This window comes from Gallinula chloropus, assembly GCF_964237585.1.
Source record: "Gallinula chloropus genome assembly, chromosome: 2".
In the NCBI taxonomy this organism is placed as follows: Eukaryota; Metazoa; Chordata; class Aves; order Gruiformes; family Rallidae; genus Gallinula; species Gallinula chloropus.
Window position 1 is genome coordinate 31,079,933 of NC_140086.1, and position 26,900 is coordinate 31,106,832.

General features: G+C 39.9%; 1 protein-coding gene across 1 annotated transcript; it reads left to right on the plus strand.

Annotated features, from left to right (window-relative positions):
* The first annotated feature begins 360 nt into the window (after nt 1-360).
* On the plus strand, nt 361-26,487 carry SNX16 (sorting nexin 16). Its single transcript, XM_084280441.1, has 8 exons — nt 361-392; nt 5,210-5,677; nt 10,440-10,526; nt 15,163-15,311; nt 19,539-19,608; nt 23,481-23,617; nt 25,806-25,922; nt 26,180-26,487. Exons 2-8 carry the CDS (start codon nt 5,306-5,308, stop codon nt 26,286-26,288), a joined length of 1,041 nt encoding a protein of 346 aa, XP_084136567.1. The 5' UTR covers nt 361-392; nt 5,210-5,305; the 3' UTR covers nt 26,289-26,487.
* Nucleotides 26,488-26,900: the final 413 nt, after the last annotated feature.

Genomic DNA, 26,900 nt, shown 5'->3' on the forward strand with positions numbered 1-26,900 from the left:
AACGCTCTCAAGGAGCTCGGCCACCGCCCCCCTCAGCACCCCCACCCCTCGGAACTCTCGGCGCCCGCAGACACGGCGCCGCCACGGAACTACAGCCCCCGAGGTGCACCGCGGCCAGCTTCCGCCGCGAGCGGCCCCGCGCTGCTTGTCGGGAAATGGAGGCCGCGCGCCGGCGGGGCGCGCCGGTAGTTGCGGTCCGCACGCGGACCCCGCCCGCTTCCGCCCCTCCCGCTACGCGCCACAGGTACCGGCCCGCGACCCCGCCCCCTCCGGGCGCGGGGGCGTCGCGCGCCTCCCTCTGGGCGCGCGGAGGGGCGGGGCCGGTCCGGCCGAGGGGGAGGGGCGGCCCCAGCGGTGGCGCGGCAGAGCGGGGCGCGCGCGGCGGAGGGCAGGTGAGCGGCGGATCTTGGCTTTCCTATTGCCGCCCGCCCGGCCGGCAGGAAGGGGTGAGTGGCGGGGTTGGTGCCGAGGGCAGGGGAGGAGGGAAGGAGACGGGCAGGCAGGCGGTGGGGAGCTCGGGCCGCGGCGCTCAGGGGAGCCGTCCCGCGCCGGGCACGGCCGGTCCCCGCCGCCTCCTCGCCGCGCCGGCCGGTGGCGCAGCTCCCGCGCACCTGTGCGGAGGCGACCGCAGGCGGTGGCACCGGACCCCGCCGGTTGGGGGCGCCGCGGGCCGGGTGCCGCGCGGGCTGAGGCGCGGCCGGGGCCGGTCGCTCTCGCGTGGGACGGCGGGGGCGCGGGACCCCTCTTCCCGGGGCGGGGCGGGCGCGAGCAGCGGCGCTTCCCCTCAGAGGCGGCTCCTCGGCCGGCGCCGCTCTGCAGCCTGGCGCCTTCCGAGCCCGCGTACCTCGGCAGGGTTTGCCAGGCCGTGCAGCTGCGCCAGCCTGGCCCCGCCGGTACCGCCGAGCTCGGCGGCGGCTCCCGCGGTTACGTAAATCGGTGCGAGCGGCGTTCTGCGAGCGTCACCGCCCGCGGCCCCTCCGTGGCGGCACCGCGCACCTGGCGGACCCGGTCAGCTGCGTAACTGCCGCCCTGCCGGCCGCTTCTCCCGCCCCGGCCTTGAGGGGGCTCCGTGCGCTTGAGGGCTGCGCCGGTCGCTGGCGGCTGGGGGAGAGGTAACGGCAAAGCTTGGCCGGGTTTCGACTGCTTCCGAACCGTTAAATCACGGGCGGGGTTAGACGCCGTACGCGCGTCCTGCTCCGGACCCGGGGGGAGTCACTGTCGGCCGTTTCACGTTCGGTAACGCTTTCGGTGGGGCGGGATTTGCCCGCCGCCTGTGCTTGCGGGGGAGGGGGCGGAGTGGGTGATAGCCCCAGCTTGGAGTTCATAAATAAGCGAAGTTTGTCATTAACTTGATTAAAGTTGGGACAAAATGATTATTTTTAGAGAGTGATATAAAACGTAACTCGGCAAGCTGTCCGTTCGAATGCTTTGCCAGCCCTTCGGCTGGCGTTCCCTGTAGCGCTCAAACCCTGACCAGCAGCCGTCAGCCCCAACGCGGAGGTAAGGTACCTAACACTGCGAAGCTAAAAGTCTTACAAATCCCATTAGAACTGTTAACTAAGGATTGGGGTTTTTTACCTAATCTATTACCCTGGAATTTCGTGGCTTACATGTTTCTCGTTGAACATACAAACCATTAGCTTAAAAGGGTTTGGAATTGCAATAGCTGCAAGCTGGAGGCAAACCCTTTTAAAGTGGTTTCATTATAGCCTGTTTGCTTCACCCGCAGAAAGGGAGGTGGCTGTTGTAAACACCCACTGGGATGAGTTGGTGTCATGCTGTTTTGTAGCATGTGACGAGCCAGTTCCTGGGACTCCATCCTATCCTGTTTCAGACTCAGCAGTTCAGTACTTCCAGCACAAGTTCTTTGGTTTTTATTTCATTTTTAACTTACAGTTGGGGACCAAGCTGAAGAAAAATACAGGTTCTGAACAGGAAAAAAACTTTTTTCAAAAAAAGTAAAGTAAGTAATGCTCTAGCCAAGAAAGAGAGTGCAGTGCAGTCACTGGATTATCTCTTAGGTGTTGCAAACGATCTGTTTGTTCTGAATGTTGGTTTGGTGCAATGATTCTACTGGTTTAATGCAGTGACGTGTGATACCACCCCACAGTGTACCTGCAGGCTGTGCACCCAGATCTTCCTTTCTCACTGCACTGACATAAGCAAGGAGTAATGTCACTTCTCCAAAAGTGTTTTAGCAGATTATTTTCTCTCCCCTTTGTTGTGAATTGGCTTCTGTATTCAAGGAAAGGCTGGAGTCCGAAGGGTACGATCCTCATTTGAGCACTGTACTCTTTTTCTAATCTTCAGCCTTCCTAAAGTGCAAATCAGTGAGGTTTTAAATCCTGTTGTGATTCACAGCATGAGAATAGTTAGATACTTGGAAATTTTCACGCTTTTACAGTTTAAGATGGATTTAAGTATGTATGTATGTATGTATTTGAGAGTTGGGTACATTCAAATGTAGCATCTTTGGTTCTTTTTCTGTTTTCTTGGGAAAAAAAATGTAAGATTAAATGATGGGGTGTGCCTGTTGCTCATTTGACCTGATGCTTCTGTTACTCAAAGAATACTCTTCTGTTAATTTTCAGGGTTTTAGGAAGCATGAGCTACTGATAGAACCGGACCCTTTTTTTAATCTATGTGTGTGTTTACTGTGCTACTCTGAGTCAAGGATGTCCTTTAGAAGCAAATACTGTGATCATCACCATTGACTATGCATTGGCACACGATTTGGGGTGGTCTTGTAGTGTGAAAAGAAACTAAACCAGAAGACATGGCCTGGGAGCAGACCTAATGCAGTCCAGCTGCTAATAAGCAGTCAGTGGTACCAAATTATAGCTAGTCTGCAATAAAAGCTGCTGAAGCACGTGTAGGGTAGATGTTGGATTCTTAACACTTAGGTGCTCATGTGAAGGAGTGCTGGTTGCCAGAATAGCTACAGCCTTCCAGTAACATGTCAGCATTTAAGAGCAGTATTAAGTATGTGTTTAAGACAGCAAGACTTGTACTTCACTTTAAAGAAGTCAGTTCTTCTAGAAAAGAGGCTGTTTGCATTACTGTAACTGGTGAAAATGGCTTTGGGTTTTTTTCCCCTACAAAGTGCTGAAAAGCCCAGGCTTTTTCCTTTTCAAACTCCTGTGTGAACTTCACCAGGTTCCATGCAGCATGGGCTTATTTTCCTTTCCTGGTTCAGATTCATAAAGCTATGCATCAGACCATAGTAACCACTTTTCTATTTATAGATTTATTTTTTTTTTCTTCTTGCAAACCTGGACTCACTTGGGTTTTTGTGTTCACAGGGATTTAATCCCACACCTCTCGGGAGCATAACCATGTGGGGTGTTCTTAAAAGGGATGCTCACAATTTCTTATGCTGGTAAACATGGAAGCATCACTTAAGTGGCAAGTGAAAAAGGACTTTGTTCAGTTTTTTGGACAGCAATATTGCTAAACAAAATCTACCAGTTAATACTGCAAGTCTCTATTTCTACTTCTATTTTTTTTAAAAGTATCAATAAGCTTATTGTTTGGGGTAGAAAACATATTCACTTATTGATACAGGTGGAAAAAGGGATTTAAATTTTAGTCTAGCTCCAGGAGAATGTCTTGTCTCCAAGACAGGTGTGACTTGCATCTCTCAGACTGCATGACACTGTGGACTGTAGAGTTAAGTCACACCACCAAACACAGGACTGTGCTGCAATAGAAGCTACTGGACAGTCCAAATCCTGCACCTGACCAGTGAAGTCAGTCAGCACGGGTTTACTGTACTGACACTTCTGCTTCCTCGGATGCTGACAAGTGTCCAGCATCAACCCTCAGTGAAGCAGAGGTCCTTCCGTGGAGACAGTGACACTTCAAAATTACTCTTTTTGGTCATGTCCCCTGAGTTTTCTGACATAAAGAGTATGTGAAAGCTTCCCTGTGTACCTGAAAGAATGAGGAAGTTTGAAAAATGCTCTTAAAATAATTGAGGGAAGAAAAAACCCAATCTGTCTTGGTGATGCTGCTTCATTTCACATTTATTTCCTTATTTATATTTGCTGGTATTTTAGAACAAGAAAATAAAGGCATTACTTTGCCCTTAAAGTTAGGAAACTAATTTGATTTTTGCTTCAGTATATGATTGATTTTTATATGTATATTTATATGTGTGTGTGTCAAATGAATCAGGTTGATAGTTTCCTATTTCAGAGCTGCCTGCGGACAGCTGATTGGTATAGTCTGGGGTGAAATAGGGTGGTGACTCAAATGTTATTAATCCAAAGAGATGGCATCTAATTTGCTTCTTCTAAGAGCTCTTCTTTGGGCATTTTGTTAAAATGAAGAGATGGTGCTTTTTTGGTAGTTTGAGGCTGCTGTCTCTTTTTTTTTTTTTTTTTAGAAATGTGCACTCATGCACACAAATGATTAATTTTGGCTTGAAATGGTTTTCTCGAAGAAAATATATTAAATCTTGATGTATTTTTACCCTGAACTTGTTGGTTTTTTTTCCATTTAATCTGCTGGAATAGAAAACTAGATGCTATTACAACACGGCTTGTTATGTGCATGCTTGTAAAACTTAATTGCTCCAATTCAAGCTACAGAAAAAATGCCCAGTTAAGATTGTTACAGTTGTCTGCAGCATTATGTGCAATAGAGTTGTTTTGAAAAAATACTGTCCTTCAAAACAGACCCATCACAGTAGGTGAAAAAACATATTTGCATATCTTACATGTTCACTGAAGTTTACTGTGTTGTCCTTTGGTTTGTGTCGTGCATATTACTGCATGCATGTTTGACTCCTGTAGTCTGCTCTGGTTATCTTATAAAAGCAATTCCAAGAAAAAGCTTTATATTCCTAAACAGTCGCTAAAACCACTCCAACTTCTTAGAGAATTCCTTAAAATTGCTGACTTTTACAATGTAATAAAATAGTACTTAATCATAAAGGACAAAAAGGTTTTTTCTTTCTTACTTTAATCTTACTTTAGCTTTCTATCTGTTTTATTTTAATAGTCGTCAAAGAGAGCTCTGTAAAGCTCTGCAAATTGCAGAGATAAGATTTAAAAGCATTTTATATGAAGGGAAATTTCTCATGACAATATTTAACCATCAGTATTGCTATGTGCCATCTCAGTGCTGATACAAATTATTCCAAAGCAGTGCCTTAGTGTCGCTTTCACTTAAAAATTAAAACAGTATTTTCTGTCCTTCACTGCAGATACTGATCTTGAAAAGAAGAGAAAACATGGATTATACAGTGAATGAGCCTTAAACTTCTGGACCAAAACCTGAGGTTTTTTTTTTTTCCTGAAGGATGGCAACACCATACGTTCCGGTTCCTATTCCTATTGGAAGTTCATCATCCAGCTTTACGAACAGAAACCAAAGAAGTTCTTCTTTTGGGAGCATCTCAACAAGTTCCAGCTCCTCAAAAGGACAGCTGGAGGACTCTACAGTTGGTAGTTTTAAAAAGATGAGCGTGCCTGACCAGATTGGTTCTACGTCATCTGCGTGTAGTAGTCCGCTCGTTAGGACTAAATTTACAGGTACGGATACATCCATAGAATACTGTACTCAGCCCGAAGAAGAAATAGAGCAGAATACAGATTCCAGGAGCTGGGAGGATCGACCGTCCACGCCTACTATACTGGGTTATGAGGTGATGGAGGAAAGGGCAAAATTCACTGTAAGTTCTGGGCATAGTGTCGTTTATCCTGTAATGACAAGATAACAAATGTACTTTGCATTCTCTTTTGGTAATTAATCCTGCTGTTCAGGGATGTTTGAGTACTTTACAAATACCTTTTTAGAGTCAAAGTGCTGCTGTCTGACAGGAAAATATCATTCCCATTCTACAGGTGGGAAAATTGGGACTCATAAGCAGTCTTTCCTGTTGTGGTGGTTTGACCCTGGCTGGAGGCCAGATGCCCACCAAAGTTGCTCTATCACTCCCCTTTTCAGCTGGACGGGTTAAAAATATATATTGAGAGGCTTAGGAGTCGAGATAAGGACAGGGAGAGATCATTCCACAATCAGTGTCATGGGCAAAACAGATTGAGCACAGCGTAAAGGATTCCCCCATCCTTCTCTTCTTAGCAGACTTCACTTTAGTCATGTCTTCGCTCCCTTCTCCCCATGCTACAATGTGGGGGAGGAGGAATGGAGGTTTTGGTCAGTTCCTTCTGACCTTCCTTTTGGTTGTTTTCCTTCTTAGCTAGGGGTAGGGGGTGGTGCATTCCTCACGCTCTTCCCCTGTTCTAGCATGGGATTCCACCCATGGGAGACAGTTCTCCACTATCTTCTCTAACATGAATCCTTTCTGTCTGGGCTTCAGCTCCTCACCAACTGCCTCAGCATGGATCTCTTCCATGGGATGCCAACTTTCAGGCCCAGACTGCTCCAGCCTGGTCCTCCATGGAGTCACAAGTCCCCCAGCAAACCTGCTCCAGTGTGGGTCGGTCTCTTCACTGGCTGCAGGTCTCACTGTCAGGAGCTTGCTCCAACACAGGTTTCCTACAGGATCAGAGCGTTCTTCAGGGGCTTCAGCCCACTCCAGTGTGGGGTCCTCCGTGGACTGTAGATGGGATCTCTGCTCCCTGTCATCATCCATGGGCTGCAAGGGGACAGCCTGCTTCACCATGGTCTTCAGGCTGCAGGGGGATCTTCCTCCCTGGCACCTGGGGCACCTCCTCTTACCTTTCTTCACTGACCTTGGTGCGTGCAGTTCCTTACACCTTCTCACTCCCTTCTCTGGTGGCAAAAAGCAACTGCTTGTGGGTTTTTTCCCTGCTAAATGTGATTCCCAGAGACACTATGACTATCGCTGATGGGCTTGGCCTTGGTCCACACCAACTCCGGCCTTGAATTGGCTGGTGTTTGCTCTGTTGGGCCTGCAGAAAGTTTCTAGCTCCTTCTTGCAAAAACCACCCCTGCTGCCCATGCCTCTGCCCCATCCCCTCCACCAGAACCTGGCCACGCGTAATAAAAGGGTTTCATTCTGTTTCAGGTGCCTGCTTGGGGCTTCTGATGGAAAAGTGAGGAATTCCTTGCAAAGTTACAAATCCATTTGAAATTGAACTTGTAGAAGTTCTGTGTAGTTAATAAAACATCTTAAAGTATAGTCTTCTACTTGAAAGAAATTATAAGCCAGCCCCTTACTTGCCTTTTGCAGTTACTAGCTGCATACAACATTTGCATTGCAGTGCGGATGGGTAGTTCTCAGGTTCACGCATTGATAGGTTTAGTTTCTGATAGGGGAAGTCTGTTCAGGAAACATCAGGGTGAGTTGTCACATACATAGTGTCTCGTGACAGAACACCAGCATAACTGATGTTTCTCAAAATGTGCTGCAGCTGGTAATTATTTTTTTTTTTTACAAATCATGTACTTGTGCATTTGTTTTTGTGAATGTGGTCAAAACATTTCTTAGAGGTAATTCAGCAGTGCTTGTGGGACTCATGGAAGGTTTTGTTACTAATTACATAATTGTGTTATTTGAGGGGGTCATTAATCAGAAATAGGTGAGGAGAAAATAGAAAATCTTTTTTTCTTCCGTCCCATTTTCTTTTAGGTTAGGAAAGAGTGGAAGCTCATGTCCTTATGGCAGCTCACATACTAGCAAAATCCTCTTTTTTTCCAAAGAATTAAATAATGCTGCTTTTCAATTATTTAATTATTTGTCTTATGATAAGTATTTCAGTTTCTAATATGTTCATGCATGGTAGCATACAAGAACAAACAGGGTTTTACATGTAGATTAAAAGATACCTTTAAATCCATACCTTCAGAACTAAACTATCGATTAATACTGTTATACTGACAATGGTTAGTCAGAAAATACACCAAGGCATATTCTAGTGTGCATATAAGATGCTCTCCAGCTGTAGCTACAATGACAACTTTGATACCTTATTTTAGGTAGAAGTCCAGGTTACAGTACAAATGAAACATTCTTCATCATTAAAATGCTTGGATGCATTTTTGCTCTTTCTGAATTAAGTTTTGTTGCTGTGTTTGTTTCTGAAAGCACATAATTAACTTTGTTTTCAGTTGCACATTGAAAATAAGTTTGTTATTGTGCTTTAAAATCAGCAAGTAATTAGTCCTGGAAATTTTGGTTGCTTCTGCAGTGCAAAATCAATGAGATGGAAGATTGCAGAAATTATGTTGAAATCGCTTGTATAAAAGAGAAGACTCCAGGGCTGAAGTTTCTTTTATGGTTTGTTAGCATCTCATAGTTCCCAAAAATATGAATCTGAATTACTGAAACTGGGTGAGTTGCATGTTGGAGTACAAAGCTACCAAAGCTTATGGGAGAAAAAAAGCTAGTTTGAATATCTTCTCTGTTTTAAGCAATTGGTCTCTAATGAGTTGGCAGTCATGGAATGTTCAATTAGCACTAGAAATTATGATGACATGCTGAATCAGAGATCGTTACTAAATATTGTCATATTTTCATGGAACATTCTGTATTCATGTAGTAAGGCAACTCAGGATGGACTGGAAGAACTTGAATTAATTGAAATAATTTTTAGGGGTTTTTCTCAAGACCTTGTGTGAAGGAACTAACAGTTGTTTTTGTAATACTGTAGTTATTAATTTTTGTTAATTACCAATCTTAAAAAGGAAAAAGAAAAAAAACACAAAAAAACCCCAAACAAAACTTTGCAACCTGTGCAAGAAAAGCAAAACTGTTTCAAGTTGACTTTTTTTTGGTCAGTAATTACAAGCTGATTCTGCTCATTGTTACACTTAAATAGACCTCAATTTGTGAAGAGTTGTTTTTTTATGTTGTCTAATGTTTACTTGGAAACCATTCAAAATGAGGGTCAGACTAGCTGGGTTTTTTTTCCTGTGTGCATTTGCAAGCAATGCCTCTGCAGAACTTCTAGCAGAAGAATAGACTAGAATACTGATCTGCAAGTAAATCTACACGCTTATTCCAAAGCTTCCTGTGCTGTGTTTTACTGTGCACTGGCAAAGAGTCTCCGCAGTTTGGTACTGCAGTTCTGCTTCATGAAATTCTCATGAAGTAAAGCTGTTTATATTGTCGGTATGATAAGAAAGCAAAAACATCTGGGCAAACCTTTATACAGAAAATGCAAGATAAGAATTGACATTTTGATGCTGGCTTCACAGGCTGTCTTGCGGCATTAATTTTAACAGCTAATAGCTTGTTGTTAATAACTGAAATATTGCCACTGTCACAGTCCCTGATTTCCACAGATGTTGTTGCTTGAAAGTGGAATTCTGTGTTTGAAAAGTAGGCAAGAGAAGTACTTGCTAAGAAATTGCCTTCAATTTGCATTGTGGTTTTCTGTAGCTTGTGTAACTGTGTGCAACTTAACATATTGTAGAATACAAAAATGGTAAAAACAGTCTCAGATGTACAGAATTTGACTTGCTAGTCAAATTCTGGGACTGCAACAAGAAGTATACATCACTTAAGACAACCTGCTGTGAAAATATGAAATACTGGGAAAGATTTTACTGTGCAACAGATTTGGTTAAATGTCTATAAGGGATTGTTCGTCGTTACGATTCCAAAAGTATCTCCTTCCTTGATTTTGGTTTGTGTTGTGTTTTGGTTTTTAACTAGAGAACACCTAGACTGGGAAAGCTAACCAAGCGCAACCACAGAGCCTCTTTTTCCGTACATTGGAGAATGGTTGTGACATGAGAACCCTTCTTTCCTAGACACTGTTTAATATTTTCTAGTTTAAATTGTGTGGTGTTAGATTTGTTTTGTTCAGGCATTTGAGTATCGGTCCTCCTTAAAAACTGGTGGTGATACTATTATTGATGATGATGATAATTATTCTATATATTTGCTATTTAATAGGAAAATGGTACTGCTGTGCTGTTGTCTTGCTAAATCTGATTTGAGGGATACTTCAGTTCTACAATGCTAGTATACCTGTTCTGATGCAGTTATTTAGGGAAGTGGTCATAATTTGCTTAGAAAGACAAAACCTGATACTTGAGACAACTGGAACCAGAGCTGGATGTTATTTTTATCCTGCATCACTTTTACTTGTCAAGCAAGGCAGATGAAACATTTTTAAAAACAATATAGTGCTCAGTAACTGAGTATTACAGTGATCTTAAACAGGTTGGCCTCAAGGATTAATGAGTAAGACTGTAAGTCAGCAAGATTACAGTAGTAGATCACTGAAATATTTTTGATAGCTGATAATTGTTTTTTTCCTGGGGAAGAAATCTCAGTGCAGTTTTGTAAACCCTTTCTTAGTGTAAATTTTAAAGGTATTAAAGAATTATTAATAAAGCTTCCTTAAATTCTGATACTAGTTTTTACTGTTTGTACTGATAATATTATCTTTTTACCCACAAATTTTGTTTCATTAAGTAATAAAGGATAACTTCATCCTTCCAGGCAATGCAGTGTGAAGTTCTGCACATTTTTCTGATACTCCTGTTTTTCCTTACAGGTATACAAAATACTAGTAAAAAGAAGTCCAGAGGAAAGTTGGGTGGTTTTCAGACGGTACACTGACTTCTCCAGGCTTAATGACAAGGTGGGAATTACACACTCATAAATTCTCAACTAACTTCCCTCATTCTTCTGGCATGTTTCATTTTCTTTGTGTCTCTCACTTCTGTCACTTTTCTTGTTTTTTCACTGCATATAAAAACTCATGCTATATTAATGAGTGAAAAACATAGGATTCCTCATTTTTTTCAAGGATCCTTGAAGTAATTACAACTAGCATGAAGAAGGCATGTTTTTACTTGAAAGCTGTCACTGTGTTTCATACTTTGTATTTATTGCTAATCTATGTGATAAAGGAAAGTAACTCTTTAATAGTTGTATCCACTGCATGGAAATAGAACTGTGGGCCTGTATTCTGCAGGAGTGATCCAGTAAGTATTTAGTCCTCAGTGCAACAATCTCTGCCTCAGTCTTCAGGCGGTTTTTGTGTCTTCAAATTAATTGTGACATGTTATATCAGATCTTTGAAGTAGAGACTTTAGATAAGTGAATTATGGATCAGGCACTTAATATTTTTAACGTTTGAAAGTAAAAAAAGCTTGTCTAAAAAGCACAAGGTTGGCAAATAGTGTTCAGCTGTCCATTTAGCATTATTTCTACAGAAGCATAAAAGCAGAAAAACAGAATTACGCTTTTCTATGCTTACTCTGAAGAATATCCTTTCATTGCAAATTTAACACATTTTCTTCCGTTATTTCATGTTCAGACTCCTTAACTTGAAATTTTTAATACTTAAACACGCACTTTTCTTTGGGTTCTTGGCTTGACCTGTTCAGGTATCTTTTAGACTACCTTTAAAACAGCAGTGCAGTGTAAAAGTACCACAAATTATTGGTGAATTAGTTTAGCAGTTTATTTGCAGAGAAATTTCTGTGGTTTAATTCAGTGTATCTTAAATTAACATATGCCTTGGTATTGACAAAAGCCTGACAACTTTTGAGATTATGATCTTCTGCAGTTTGAGTTGAAATCCCCAGAAGTTGTCAATATAACAGTTTGCATTTTGGTCAACTATGTCAGATACAGGCCAAGAAATGACTTGCATTGAATTTTAGTGTGGTTATCAGCAGCCTGAAAAATTAAGGTACAAGAGGTATTCATTTTAGAATAATACTTAAATCTTAGAAGCCGTCAGTCTTTGCAGCCAGATCTTTGACAAAAACATCTGGCCTCTAGCAAAATTTATAGTTATTGAGATTTCTGTTTAAAAGGATGAACTTTAATTTTCACTGAAGCTTCTTCATCCTTTGGTATACATCTAAACTTTCATTACTATTTTGTCATTCTCTGGAAGTTGCAGAATGATGGTATGTTTTAGTTCCTGGTGCTGACAATTCTGTATTATAAAAAGCATAATCTGTTAGAAACCGAAGAGCAAACGCATGCATCAGTGGTTCAAGAGACATGGTACAACACTAGCAACTCCTTGTTGTTTAATATCAAATACAGACATGAAGTTGTATGCGTGTAGAATTTCAGGACTTTCTGTACCCTATTTCTTAGAAGTCCAATACAAGTGAGAAATAGGCTGCTAAAATTCCTTTTCCTTACCATCCTTGAGGTTGGTGGCAAACTATTCGTTATCTGGAATGGGTTTAGAAATTTGGAATTAATGCCAAATGAATTGAGTACTCAATCACTGTGTGAATCAGTTTGGGCTATTAACAAAGAGGCAATAGCCTTTCTTTTCAAGAAGACCAGGTAAAGACACAAGAGCTGTATGTTTTTTGTGTCAGGCGTGTATTTCATGTATTTACTTGCGAGTCCAAACTGAGCTGAGGGTTGGACTTCAGCAGTGGCTGATAGTTGGGAAAAGTGTTAGAGTAAGGAACAGTGTCACAGCGGGGACACATGTAGATAAAGTCAGGGCTAGATGAATGAATGCAGGTCAGCTAACTAATGGAAGCAGATAGTGAACTTAGTAATATAATTCTTTATTTGTCTCAATCTCTTAAAGAAAATAAGGCAAAACAGATAGCAGTAGGATCCTAGAGAGTGTTTTGTGCTTCCACTAGTTTCTGAAATATTTTTAGTAAGAAAGAGTGCTTAAAAGGGAAATGAATGGGCTCAAAACCCTCAACTGTCCTTTTCTGAATGAAACAAGTAAATGCAGCAGCGGATTAAGGATTGAAAGCTGAGATGGTGCCAGTATGGGTACTCAAGTAGCCACATAATGGTCTCAAAGTCAAAAGTAATTAAAAAAAAAAAACACACATAGAGATCAGCACAGACTGTCATGCAGACTCCTAAAGATTAAGGCAGAAGTACCGAGATGCAGGATGGACTGTCACAGGATGCTAAGAGCAATAGGTAAAGCTCTATGTATTGTTAGAGACAGAAGTATAGGTAAGAAGCAGTAAAATAACAGATGCATTACTTGGGAGCTGTCAGAAGAAAACCATGAATGGTACAACAAAGACTGAAATACTGTCTTTTGCTGTAGTGTTGAAAAGAATCCTGGGGGATGTTGGAACGTGACAGAATTTAAGGGGTAGGGAGCAAAGCTTGAGATTCATCCATTTGGCTGGATGCATAAGTTTTGGTGGTTCAGAACTCCTGATAGATTGAAGAAGTTGCTGAATACTCTTTCATCACAATAAACAGTGGGAGAAGAACTTCATGCAGTTTATTACTGTGCTCAGCAACTAATGAAATTACCAGTGTTTAGAACCAAGGACTTAGCCATTTCTCCCTGAGACTGCCTTGTGACACACAATCTATCGTGCTGATGTGGGGGAGAGAAATCAAGAAAAGATGCTGGATGCAAGCAAATCCCAGCCAGCGTAACTTTGACCCACAGTGTTTTGTGCTGTCTGAGGAGTGTTCAAGAAAGAATACCCCAGGACTGTGCTGTTCAAAGTTAGTCTGCTAACAGCAGCAAGCTTTCTCATATTCTCCTCATCCACAAAAGGAACAGTCTGTGGGTAGGCATACTCATTTGTTAGAAACAAATTACATGATCTATGTAACCAGACAAGTGAAATTACCATTCAGTAGAAATCTGAGTGGTTGAAAAGCTTTCCCAGGAGTGGTTATCTATGATACTCTCTGCAACCAACACAGGAACTCATTTTGTTATCTTTCCTGGGTTTGGTTCTACTCAGTATTTTATTAACTTAAGAGGGGTTGTGGGGTATAGAGAGTATATGTATAGTATTAATGGTAGCTTGGTAAGAGATAGAGGAATTACGGATGGCCAAAGAGAAATTTTAAATTATCAAAAGTCTAATAGCAAAATTAAGTTCAGTAAGAGAGGAGGAAAACATAAATAATAAAACATAGTAGTAAAAGAGCAAGGCTTTTACAATAAACCATTCTATAAATAAGAAACTAATTTTTCATCAGGTTATTTGAATACACAGTGCTTGTGATGTTAAGAAAGTGCCTTTGCTTTGTGAAGTGATATTTATATGAGCAAGGATGATCCACTAACGTAATTTCTTTAAACTGTGTAGAGATTCTAGCTGAAATACAGTATCTATTTGAACTTTTTTTCAACTTAAGAAGCTGAAAGAGCTACCTGTTAGCTTTTTCCAAGATTCCATAGAAAGTAGTTAAATAAAGCTTATTGTCAGAAGGCTTAAATTTTGCTGTGTAAGGATCAAGACACCCACTGAAGAATTATGTTGCAGCTATGTAAATGTTGAAAGCTAAATTGTTTTCAAGGCAGATGCTGGAATCCCTGGGACTTTTGGTGTGTGCACTACATCCCTGACAGAAGTACATTTGATCCCGTCTGCAGAAAAAGGTGTAACGATTCTTGTGGCAGTTGGAGAAACATTTGATTTGGTTTAAAATCTGTTCACTTTTTCCTGATGGCTGTAAATCCTCTTTGAAATTTTTGTGTGAAACATCACTTCCAAGGAAAGGCATCTAAAAACTCTTTTTTATTAAAGCTTTTTTTAAGTTGTATTGTGTATTGGAAAAATAATTAATTGGCATCCTTGGACAGGTCCAATGTTACATAATTTTATGCTTCCATTCGCTTGTGTATTTCATTTCTGAATTCACAGGAAAAAAACTAAGTATTTCTCACATTAAATATACCCCATTACTATTGAAGTAACTCAAAAACACTCTTTTGCATGTTAATGCTAAGGGTTTGAGCTGCATCCATGGATATTGAAATTTTAATGTCCTGGGTGTGCAAGGAGCTACTCCCTCCCTGTAAGTATCTCATCCATGTGTTACAACTCATTCTGCTAGTACCCCAAAAAAGATGGGTTGCAGAGTTGTAGGTCTGTAATGGGTTTTAATAGATTTTATCCTTGGATACTTCAGAAGAAACACCACTGAAATGCTTACCCATGTGAGCATGTTTACTTACATACAGCTTCCTTACATTTACTGACTTAAAGGCATTAAATAGCAGACTTGGAGATGTTAAATAGCCAAGCAAAATTTTTCATTCCTTTTTTGATGTGGTAAATTTGCAAGGTCATTTGATTGCATAAGGCAACACAGCAAGTGACAGGACTGTGTCCCACAATTTATGCTGTAATTTGGATTGTATTTATGGGTGAGACTTACCTCATGCTTGAAGTTAAAAGATGATGGAATGATCCCGTAACGCTGAGTAAAGGCACTGCCTGTGTCAAACCCAGTGTTTCATCAAGGCTTTTTTATTGCTGTTCCTCATTTAGCTTTGCTTTCCATTTCAGCTAAAAGACATGTTTCCAGGCTTTCGGTTGGCCCTTCCACCAAAACGCTGGTTCAAGGACAATTACAATCCTGACTTCTTGGAAGATCGACAGTTGGGACTACAAGCGTTCCTCCAGAATCTGGTGGCTCACAAAGACATCGCAAACTGGTATGTGACTAAATGTAACGTCTACACTGGGGGTGTGTGTGTGTTCAAACTCCTCATACAGCCTTTCCAGACTCTTGCATTGTATCTTTGAGTAACACACTGAGGAACTTCATTAACATGTTAAACTAACCCCATCTTCAACTAAACAAAAAAGGCAAATTGTGGTATATTGAGTTGTACGTGGGTAACTATTAACTAAAAGCTGTAATATTTGAAATGTTAGACTAGTGCCATGTTTACTCATGAAACAGTACTTCTGTGTGCTGAATGCAGAACTTCGATTGAGATTAAATGTTGGGCTATCGTAATGGAAGGTACCTGCTCTGCTATCTGATTAGTTCATAAAATGCGTATTAAAGTAAAGGTTTACATAACATTATAGTAAGAGAACTAGCTTTGTAGATTGCTTTACATAAGGCAGTGTAAACCACAAATCCAGAAAGGCTCCAGAAGAAATACATCATTTAAGAAACAAAGCGCAGAAGTCTCTATGTAAAACCAGCTTTTTTCTAATTCAAAGTTGAAGATTCTTCCAAAGCTGAAGATGAGTACAATGTAATGCTGGCAAAAGAAATGTAAAATCAATTTAATATAGGCCAAAAGAGAATTTTAAGTGAGCAGGCTGCTGGAAGCAGAGCAGTCAAAACCCTTTTCCAATACCAGGAATAAAACTGTAAGGTTGCTGTACCAGAGATTCTTCAAGGAATAAGTCAGAGAAGCTATCTTCATCTGAATCTTCATTAAAAACAAAGTAAGAAATTATCTGGAACACTAGTCTTCCCTCAAGAATTTTAAAGGAACTAAACCATACAATTGCTGAGCTTTGTTGCAAGACCTGCTAACTGCTGACTTTGGCAAATAGAAATTAATGAAGAAATCTGACTTTTGGTACTGTTTGTAATTAAAAAAAGCCTGAGTGTTAGGCAGGTAAATAAAAACACTGCTGGGAAAAGCAGTAAGGTCTGTTGCAGAGAGAGATTTATCTAACAGGTAGTTTTGAGGAACCTCATATAAAATGAAAGAAAAGGGGAAAAGGATTGGTGGAGATTTAGGGAATATCAAAGCACAGTTCCAGACACTCATGTTCAGAATACCTCAATGAGATCATGAAGTGTTGCAGAAGGATCCCAAGGCACCGAGTGACTAGTGTTAATTTTAATGTCATGAAGTGCAAAATGACAGTAAGTACATACATAGAGAATTATAAACTCAGTTGTTTTTTACAACCTGGAAAATAACTATTGGTATTGATACAGTTTTCTGAATCAGTTCATTATTCAGCAACAGTCATAAAGTGTCATTAAAATTGTTGAAGAGGAACTTGAAAAGAAGAAATAAGTGTTATTGCTTTGGGAGTCTGAATTGCACCTCTGTGTAGCCCAGCGCTAAAACACAGCATTAGATTTCAAATGAGGGGCTGCTGGAATGGAAGTACAGAGAAAGCAGGCAAGGCTAGATAAAGTACAGACAAGCTTCATGCAAGAAGTTTTGTTCTTTAGTCTATTGTCTCGAGAAACGGCTCCCTGAACAGGGCATATGAAATTATCAAGGGTATAGGGAAGGCGAGTGAAGAATGTTAATATTTTGGGTGATTCATAGTCATCTCTCAATATGTCACACTGAGTTGTGGAACTTTGTTGTGAGATGACAGAGACAGAAAGCTTAAATAGTTTCAAAAAGAAATTGGGATCAATGTGTGAGTTTCACTGTCAGTGGGTAAAATACATGGCTGAGAAGTTTGAAGAACTTCCTGATTATTGAATTACACCATGATAGGTGTGTCAAAAAGAGATAATTGTTCTCTGAATGCAATTTATGCTGCTGGAGACAGACTAGCAATGTGAATGGACTTTTTGTCTGCTTGAATATACCTGAAGGCTTTATGCTTGATAATGTTCCATACTGGACAAAATAGTGTTTGTCATAATTAAAGGAAAAAAGAATCAAACCCAAAACATAACTCTTAAAGCGTATAAGGGAATTTAAATGTTTCTAGAATCAGTTTGTATTTTGGTTTAATGAACAGATAGTTAACTGAAAAATGGTTTTGAGGAAATCTGATCTCGATTGTGTCAGGCTCTGCATGAAAATTAAGGTTTTTAATAAATTTTAACATGTTGGTAGGGATTAGTTTTAGTGTTTGGATCTGTGGAATGTCTGGATGCTCAGGAAATTATTAAGACTTTAGGAGATTTAATCTGTCATCTTCTTTTCCCCCCACTTACTAGAGAATAAAAGTTACTATTAATAGAAATTAATTATTTGCACCTTACTTGAGCAGTGGCAAGCCTCTGACCCTTCTTCCTCATTAAAAACTCACCACTTACTTCTGCAGTTTTGCAAATAAGTCAAACTACTTGGGTTACACCAAAACCAAGTGAGCATTTTCTCTCCGTAGAGAAGTCTTTTCATTTCTCTTTATACATTATAATATCACTGAGACATACTGACCGTGGGAAATTTGCCCTTCAGGGATAGGAGACCTCATTTGGTGTGTGTATATATATTTTTTTAAATGCAACCAGGTCCACAAAGTAGTTTGAAGGTAAAGTGTAGGGTGGTGTGCGGGTGACTAAATTTAGAGTCTGCATTTTATCGATTGCTGCTCATATTTTGCCTTGTATTGAAGATTCAGTGAAAGATCAAGTTGAAATCCACCCACGGAGTTTAATGTGTTCAATATAATTTAATCTGTCCCTCAAAGTGGGACCAAGAAGCTTAACCTGCTGATCAGAAGTGTCATCTGGCTTTGTATAGATGACACAGCCCTCCTCTGCCTCTGCTCTCTGTAAGACGGTTGGAAGAGAGGAACTTGGGCAGCTGATGCTGGTCAGGGATCCCTGGTGCCGTCCTCCCGAGAAGGACGGCAGCTAGCAGGGGAGTGAAGAAAGATGCTACGTGATGTAGGAGGCTTGGATGATAATTTTAAGGCAGAACTTTGTCCTATTTGCTAAATGAAAGGAAAAAGGCATAACACATGGAGGCGGGAGGAGGGGGGAATCAGACTCTTGGAGTAAAGCTGGGCTGCAAATCAATGTTTAAGCCATCAGGTGCCTATTTTAGATAAAGAAACAATGTTTTCAGTGACTTGTGGCTTTAAGTTTCCAGACCCAAATTAATGAATTGAAGCTTTGAATTTCAGGAAAACGACAGGCAGACAGTTTTCTGCTAGCAGCTGTAGGGAAAAAAAAAAAAAAAGAAAAATTTAAACAGATTTGACCTGATGTAAGTAGATGGTAGATGTAGATAGGACATTTTGGCACATTTATTTTTCTGAATATTTTTCTCTTGCACTCACATCATTACTACATATTATACCATTTTAATGTCACCCTTTAACACAACAAAAGTACCAGCCAAATGTATAAATTAAGTACTTTTAAAATACATATGAACTAAGCAATATGAATAAGGATAAAGACACTGAATAGAAATGGTGAGCACAAGTTTTTCCACATAATGAATTCTTATGCATTAGGCATACCTGAGTTCATTCAGCATCTTTATGAAAAGAACTGTTCAGCATTAAAAAATGGACTTTGATCATCATGTTGCAAAAGGAACACTTCAAACAGAACAGCCCTTGATGTACTTTATATGCTTGAATAACTTTTAATTTGGTTTGAGGTTATGTTTTATAAAATGTAATTTATGACTTGTTACTGTCTGTCTTACTGTGCTAATTGGGGTGTTAATTTTGGTTGAAGTATCAAAACTTTTCTGTTACTTGTTTGAGTCCATGGCAGAAGCTGTCTATAGTACAGGTTTAGTAAATGGCTTGTACGAATCATGGATTGTTTTAATATAAAACAGTGGAGATTGCTTGAAAAAGAATGTTTTATCGTGTCACATAAACTAGCTGTGGACTTTTCATCCATCGTTGAATAGTTATTTTTCACCAGGAGAATTTTTCAAACCAAAGTGATAAACTTTATTGCCAGTTGTCATGTAACAATAAACTCTCTGAAGATTTGAAAATCATTTTCTAAAGTGGCTTACTCTCTGGAAAGTCTTAAGTGTACTTGTACAATTTCTTAAGTCACACTTTAAATGCTGTGCCTGGTTAACACGTACAAATGGGATTTAGTAGTTGAACATAATTTTGGATACTCGGGAGTAAATTTGAGGATACATGTTTGTCCATTAAAGAAATACTATTCTTGTATGATCATATTTGTGTTGCTTGTTTTGTACTTCAAGTAACTCACTCTCTTTTATTTGGTAAAGTCTTGCAGTGAGAGAATTTCTTTGTCTGGATGATCCTCCAGGTCCTTTTGACAGTCTAGAAGAGAGCAGGGTAAGTTGTATGTAATATGATAAAAGCAGAATGCTTTTATAAATTTAATATGATAAAAGCGAAGTGCTTTCAAGAGACAGTAGTGGTTGTTAGAGTATTGCAAAATCTGCTGAACAGGATGGAATAAAACATTTTTATTTCTGCTCTGTCACAACAATTTGCAAATTGATTTCTAAAACTGACACAGTCTGATCAGTTTTATCAATCAGTTCACACTGATAATCTTTGATTGCTGTACTTCATCTCTGTCTCAAGATATAATCTCGTAGGCAAAAAGCCTGACCAGTGAATTAAATCTTATATTCTGCTGAATATAAGAAGAGTTTCTGTAGGTTTACATTTCGTGCGTTGTCAGAGTTCACACACATTAGACTTCAGGTCTTAGAGTAAAATTTTTCTTGGTATGAAAGGTAATAAAAGAATTCATTCAGACCACCAAAAACAGTGTTCATGTAGATAACGAAGTAGTGTCAAATAGTGTTGTAAACCAGCAAGCAGCCTTTCAACAAGCATAAGAGCATGTTGAATGAATAATACTATATGCTGCAGCCTATTTGATTAGAAGTAGGTTTCACTGGCACGCAGAGGCTGTATGAAGTCTGTCTAGAGCAGGTGGCCTTAGTTTTCTTCCTTTATAGAATAAAATGTGCTTTGGAATTGTACACGCATTGGTAATACTGTAGAAACTATGAATGTCAAGTGATGTTCTTGAGCCAAATTTATATTTACCAGTTTATTTTGCTTGTAAGTGGGAGTGCCTTGGCTCTTGTTACATTACTGTGTATGTCTGAAAGATTTATTGTGATTTTTGTGTTACTGGCTTTTATTGATTTCTGTAGAATCGCTTTTGATCCTAGCTACTTAAGTTGATGAAAAATAATAAACATTGCAAGAATTACTCAGATAGTTAAGAAATGTAAATAACCTCCTTATAAAGATTTTGATTGTATATACTGCAGTGAAGTCTCAGGATTGTTCTTCCACCACAGGAATTTAGGTAAACTAAAATAGTTGTGCTGTTGTAGTTTTGGCTATTAACCATTTCTCTACAGTTAAAGACAGCTGTCATAAAAGTCTGGTTTCCAAGGGATGTGTCACCTTACTACAAAATGGTTGAGATTGGAAGGGACCTCAAGCAAGATCAGCTACTGCAGGCTGCCCCTAGCATGTCCAGTCAGGTTTTGAATATTCTTCAGAGGAGACTTCACAACCTCACTGTGCAACCTGCCCCATTGTTTGATCACCATCACAGTGAAAAAAGTGTTCTCATGTGATCAGATTGAATTTCCTGGGTTTTAATTTGTGCCTGTTGTCTCTTGTCCTGTCAGTGGGCATCACTGAGAAGAGTCTGGGTCCTTCTCCATTCCCTCTGATCATTGATAAGATCACATCCAGTTTTGTCTTTTCCAGACTGAAGAGTCCCAGCAGTCTCATCCTCTTCTCACATGAAAGGTGTTCAGGTCCCTTTAATTGTCTTTGATTATGATATTTGAATCATGATACCTGGGGTCCTGGGGACAACAAGCTGGATATCAGCCAGCTCCCTCAGCACTCATGGGTGCAGTCTGTCAGGCCCCATGGACTTTCGTATGTCCAGTCTGGTTTAAGTGCTCCCTGACCTGGTCTTCCTCAGCTGAGGGTAATTTTGTCTTGCCCTTCTCTTTCTCTCTGGTTACAGAGGCCTTGGATTACTGAAGGCTGGTCTTACCAGTCAAGGCAGGCAAAGGTGGCATCTATATCCATCCCTCAGTAGATGCTTTTCTAAGCAGTGCTTAACTATGGGACAAGCACTATGGTTCACATCCAGGAATAGTTATCTCAGAAATCATTTGTTTTACCTTACTGTTGTCATATCAAGTGTTGCAAAAATAATTCTCCTGTTACTGTTTTCCTTATAATGGAAAATACAGATATCTCTCTCTTTTGTTTTTTTGTCTATTCTGTTTTTTCATTTCAAAAAGGACTTGCCAGACACTTCTGTTTCTTGAGAGGGTATGGTACCCCACTAGAAATCAATGAGGCCTTAACAGAAGTGTAATGACAGAAATATAAGGGCAATATTCATTAAAACAGTCTTTTCTGTTACATCCTTGTTAATTGTTTCCATGGGTCCTTTCCCAGACATCACTGTTTCATGATCCACTGAAGGAATGAAGAGCTCTTCCAGCTAACCTAGTTCTGTTGCCCTTTCAGAACTTAGAGGGAAAACTGGTCCCACCTGGGTTTTGCAATGGTGCCAAACTCCAGGTGGCCAAGTCTCCAAAGAACACAGTATCTCATTACACACAAGTCTCTGATAGGTCTTTTTCAGCTTTGGTTCACCTCTCTGCTATGACAGCATCCTTACTCACTTGTGAACAAGGACTTCCTTTCCTTGGGCAGCTGATACACAGATTGCAGCTGAAGATGTTCATTTTTATATCCAAAGGTCTCTTCCCAGTTTGCATATAGAACAATGAAACAGTTCACAATACCTGTGGAATATTTTTCATTATTCTGTGAATAGGGAAATTTACATAAACCTAAAGGTAGAAATAATGTAACTTAATTATTTTCTTAAGGAAGTAATGGTCAATTTTCAGTAGGAACACTAGCATCCCTGAACAGTTCTACAGAATACACTAGAATTCACTTAACTGGATTGGATGAAACAGATTGACTGTTTAACTGGAATGACTGCTAAAGCAGTCACTAAAAATGCTATGCAAAGAAGGAATTGTCTCTAGTAGATGTGAATAAAGCTCTGGCTTAACTGATTATTGGGCTTCAGCGCCTGTCAACCAAGATAAATTTGCTATCTGAGTCAATAAAATAAATAAAAACTCAGTAAAAAAAAAGCATTGAGAAGCACAGCACATTTCTAATAGTATAATTACAGGGAAATTTAACATTTTAAAGCAGCTGATAAGTCAGCTTCAGTTAAGGCAGAGAACAGTATTTTGAGGTTTGTAGCTCATTTTAAAACTTCAGGAACACCATTGTCTTAACAGCATTGTTATTAGCTTATACAAAAGGCTTGTATTCATTGGATCCTGTGAATTAGCAGTGTTAAGCCTGGAAAGCCTCCCACTTTGGTTCCTTACTGAGCAAGAACATGTAAATTATTAAATCTGCATTGCCCGTTACTGCTGGTAGCCGTGCTCTTTCCAGTAATAGATGAGCAGGCTCTGTGCCAAGGCTTCTGACTGTCCCTTCCTGCGTTCAGTGGATGCTGCATTATAGGTCAGCCCTTCACATTAAGCTTTGAGGTTGCTCAGTGTCAGACTCATCCGGGTGTAGCCTGTATAGGTGTCCTGCTCAGCAGCGTAGCGCAGGGCACTCGCCATGGTTGGGCAGTCAGAGGTCTTCACGTTGCATCCAACTTCTTTCAGAACAGTTTTTTATCGAGCTTCTGTCATGTTTGTAACAGCTGTTTGGTGCAGCTGTCTTTATCCTGAGTAGAGGAAGAATATGCACTTTATCCAAATATTCCTAGCTTATCAGGAATAATTAGATACTTTGAAACTGACTTCTAAGTCATTCAAAGCTTATATGAGGGGCAGGGAGTTCAGCTGATACTCCGTATGGGCAAAAAGGTTAAAAATTAAAGACTGGGCATCAAAGGAGAGAAACTTGATTCTAATGTCTCTGAGACAAACATATGATGCAGTAAAGTATTTGCACTGCAGTTTAGCATAATAAATTCGATGTTCAAAGCAGAGGCATTATTTTATTAAGGAACAGAATGTTGGTTTTAAGTTCATACAGCTCCTTATAGTAATAAATACAAAGAAAATCAGGTATAATTCTGTTGATATTTCTAAAAGGAAAGTCAATAAATAAAGGTAGCCCACCAAAGTTAAATGGAGGATGTGCTTAAATTTGTCTTTTAGGCTTTCTGTGAAACTCTGGAGGAAACAAATTATCGTCTACAAAAAGAACTGCTTGAAAAACAAAGGGAGGTTGAATCACTGAAGAAACTGTTAAGTGAAAAACAACTTCATATAGATGCTATTGAAAGAAGAATTAGGTATGTAGAAATGTCATGGGGCTTAGGAGCTTCTTTGCATGGAGGTGTTTTCTCTATGTAGTCATAAGCACCAGCTTTAAATGTATCCTGGGAAACAATTTTCCCCACCTAACCACACAAAGCAGTATTTTCAGTAGGCTCTTGCAGGCTCAAAGGCTGCTCTTCAGTGCAAATGACTGAGAAACTGTTGTCCCATCTTTTTTTTTTTTCCTCTAAAGTAACTGGAACTGTGTTTTTCTAATCCTTTAATTCCTGTAAAGATAAGGTGTTTCTCCTGCTTTTGAAACATTAGATATATGAAATAACTTGCTGGAGATGAGAGCACTGGAAAAATTGATTTGAGTTACAAAACTTCACCTCTGCACTCAAATCTGTGACAGAGCATAGTAATACAATGATTACATGTCTGTATTAATGTCTTTTACGTTGCTCTGAACTGCCTGGAATGATGCCACAGACTGTCCCTTTACATCTAAGGGGGGAAAATATGGTGGAGGTTATGAGGTGGGGGGAATGAAACAACACTTCATGGTGCCTGTCTGCTAAATTTTTTAACAGGCCCCAGGGAGTTGATGTAGGGTTATTCACTGTCCTGCTAGACCTGCTGAGTCAGTCCCTGTGGGATTTCCTTACCAAAGGAGTACATTCCCATGGTCCCTTGAGAAGTTACTCTCAGTTGAGTCTAGCATATCCAGATTGACAAAACAAATTACATCGTTGGATATAAGGCTTATGTGAACTATGTTTGGAACAGGATTTAAATAGAATCATTGTGGCTTATTGGAAGTTCTGATCTGAATACTGTGTTCAGTTTGTCACTCCTGAAGGAAAATACTTTTATTTGAAAGATGCTTTCCCTGTCTGACGTGAAGGTGCTCGCTGCTGCTGGCTTAAATAGCCAAGGAGAATTAAGTAACTTGCATTTGACTAAAACATGATGATAGGAAATGCTGTGTGGCTAAAACCAAAGTAAGAAGGCATGAGTAGCAAAAAGGAATTTTATTTTAGTGCTTTCCCTGAAGACAGTGGGGTTTTAAATACAGAAACACCTTGCCAGCTTCCCTAGACATTTAAAATTACTGAAAGTCAGCCACGTGGTACCTGGGGTCTTAATGGAAAATAATTTCTCTGAGTTTTAGTTATAAAAGTTACCAAATACAAATCTGTGCTCTTGTTTAAGAAATTCAGCTTGTCTGGTGGGAATTGAACCCAAAAGAAACAGGTTTGTCTTTGGTCTTGCTGAAGTGCAGGTTTGATCTGACCCAGTGTGAAATAGGCATGTTCTGGCTTTACGCTCTAAAGGCCAAGTACCTGGAATGGGTGGAGGCAGGAGGGGACAACTGGACAAGGCATCAGACTTGTAGGCCTTTGCATATCGTGCTGGATTTGTCCCAAACATAGGCCAATAATGACATTAGGAAATACTGCTGAAATACTACTTTAAATATGTGTGTTTAAGTGGTTCTGCTACTGTTTTCTACAGTTTTATTTTAAAAGTGTGAAATGTTGTAGTACCACTTTCAACACACAATTGTTCACAAGCTTTTCTTTCCAATTCAAGCAGCATTTTTCAGTGCTAAATTGCTGTGTTTCAACACAGAGCAATGCTTTGGAAACACGTTTTTTTGATAATTGCATATGAACATACTTCCATTTTTGGCCAGGCGAGTCAGGCTGCTGACTCACATTCCCTTAAAAAAGAAAAATTATTACCTGTCTCTCTGTCATTAATGGGAGAATAAGTTGCTCTGAAACTTAGAATGTGACTCTAAAGTTACAGGGAGAAACTGGTGAATAAAGGTTTTATCGTCTTGCCTGTCTTCCTTCTGACTATACTTTGGTTATAATCCTGCTGCCATTTAGGCAAGATGTGTGTGGCTTAGATCATCATCTGATGGCAATTTCTTACCTTAAAGTCACAATCACTCCTCTGGGACTTGAATTTTGTAAAGCCACTAAACTGTGTTGCAACTAGAGGATTGAATGTAGTTTAAGAATAAGCAGCTGGAGCGAATAAAGATTTTAAATAGTTATCCAGTGCAAGCCCTGCATCTCTGCCATAATAAAAGAAATGGGGCATGTAGGAGTGAGATTGATAGGTGCCCAGAAACTGCAGAGTTCGAAATGAAACAAGCTGCTCATCAGTGATGAATGTTTGCTGGTGGTACTCTGCTCTTATTTGTTCTAGGGATTTGTCTTTAGGAAAAATGACTCGTCAAATGTCAGGAGAAGAAAGTGAGTGCAGTGGTGAGGTGGAGTCTTCTGCAGTAGAAGCAGACCAGGGTACCCTGGGTGAGGACAGCTGGTAAGTGCTGTTATTTTACTTGAAATCTGTTTTTAAATACTTGGTCTTGTATCAATTCTGAATGGCTAAGGAATTCCAGCACTTTGCACCTCTCTGTAGCTACCCATGTTCCATAAAGGCCCTCAGGATAGATAATTTCAGACCTGGAATAAGTGATAAGTTGAACAAGCTTTGTAAATGTGGATTGCAGGCATAAAAGGACTGTGGAGAATCATATTATTTTCCATTTGACAAAACTTATCGATCTGTTTTTGCAGCTCAGATAAAGAGAACCATGAGGCGTGCTGGAGTGGCTCTTTGGCCCAAAGTGCTGTGCCAGAAATTGAAGTTGCTGAAGTAGCATATACCGCTGATGAAGAAGACTAGCTCAGTAGCAGCTGCTGTTACCTGGGAAAATTTCGTGTTTGGGACATACTCTGTGGGTGCATAGAGGCTGTGAAGGATTTACAGCAGAGAGCAAGAATGCACATACTGAATGTTTACATAAATCCTTACAAATTATTAACGCAAGAAATATACCCAGTGCTGCTTCAATTTCAGTTTTTATCAAGCCTTTATATATTTAATATATTAAAGTCTAGTAAGGGCTAAAATCAGCTGAAGTTTAGATAATGTACATACACAATTTGGCTGACTTTCCTAGCAGAGTGACAAAAACTTCCTGTTAAATCACCAAACACATCTAACTAGCATGTCACATGTTGCGACCGATGTGACGCATTGGATGTGTTCATCTGTTTGGTATTTGTGTTTTGTTTTTCTTACAGCCATAAAGGAACACTCACTGAAGTATGAGTAAACTCATCTTACGTTTAGTAAGAGTGTAAAATGTGTTGGTTTTAAATCCTAAAGTTGAAGAATATTTCTCTGGAAATTTTAATGCAATGCAATAGGAAAACTTACAGTACCAAGAGGAGTACTTATGACATGGGATTACATTAGGACATTTTAGAAAAATGGTCATTTTTGCTGAAGGAA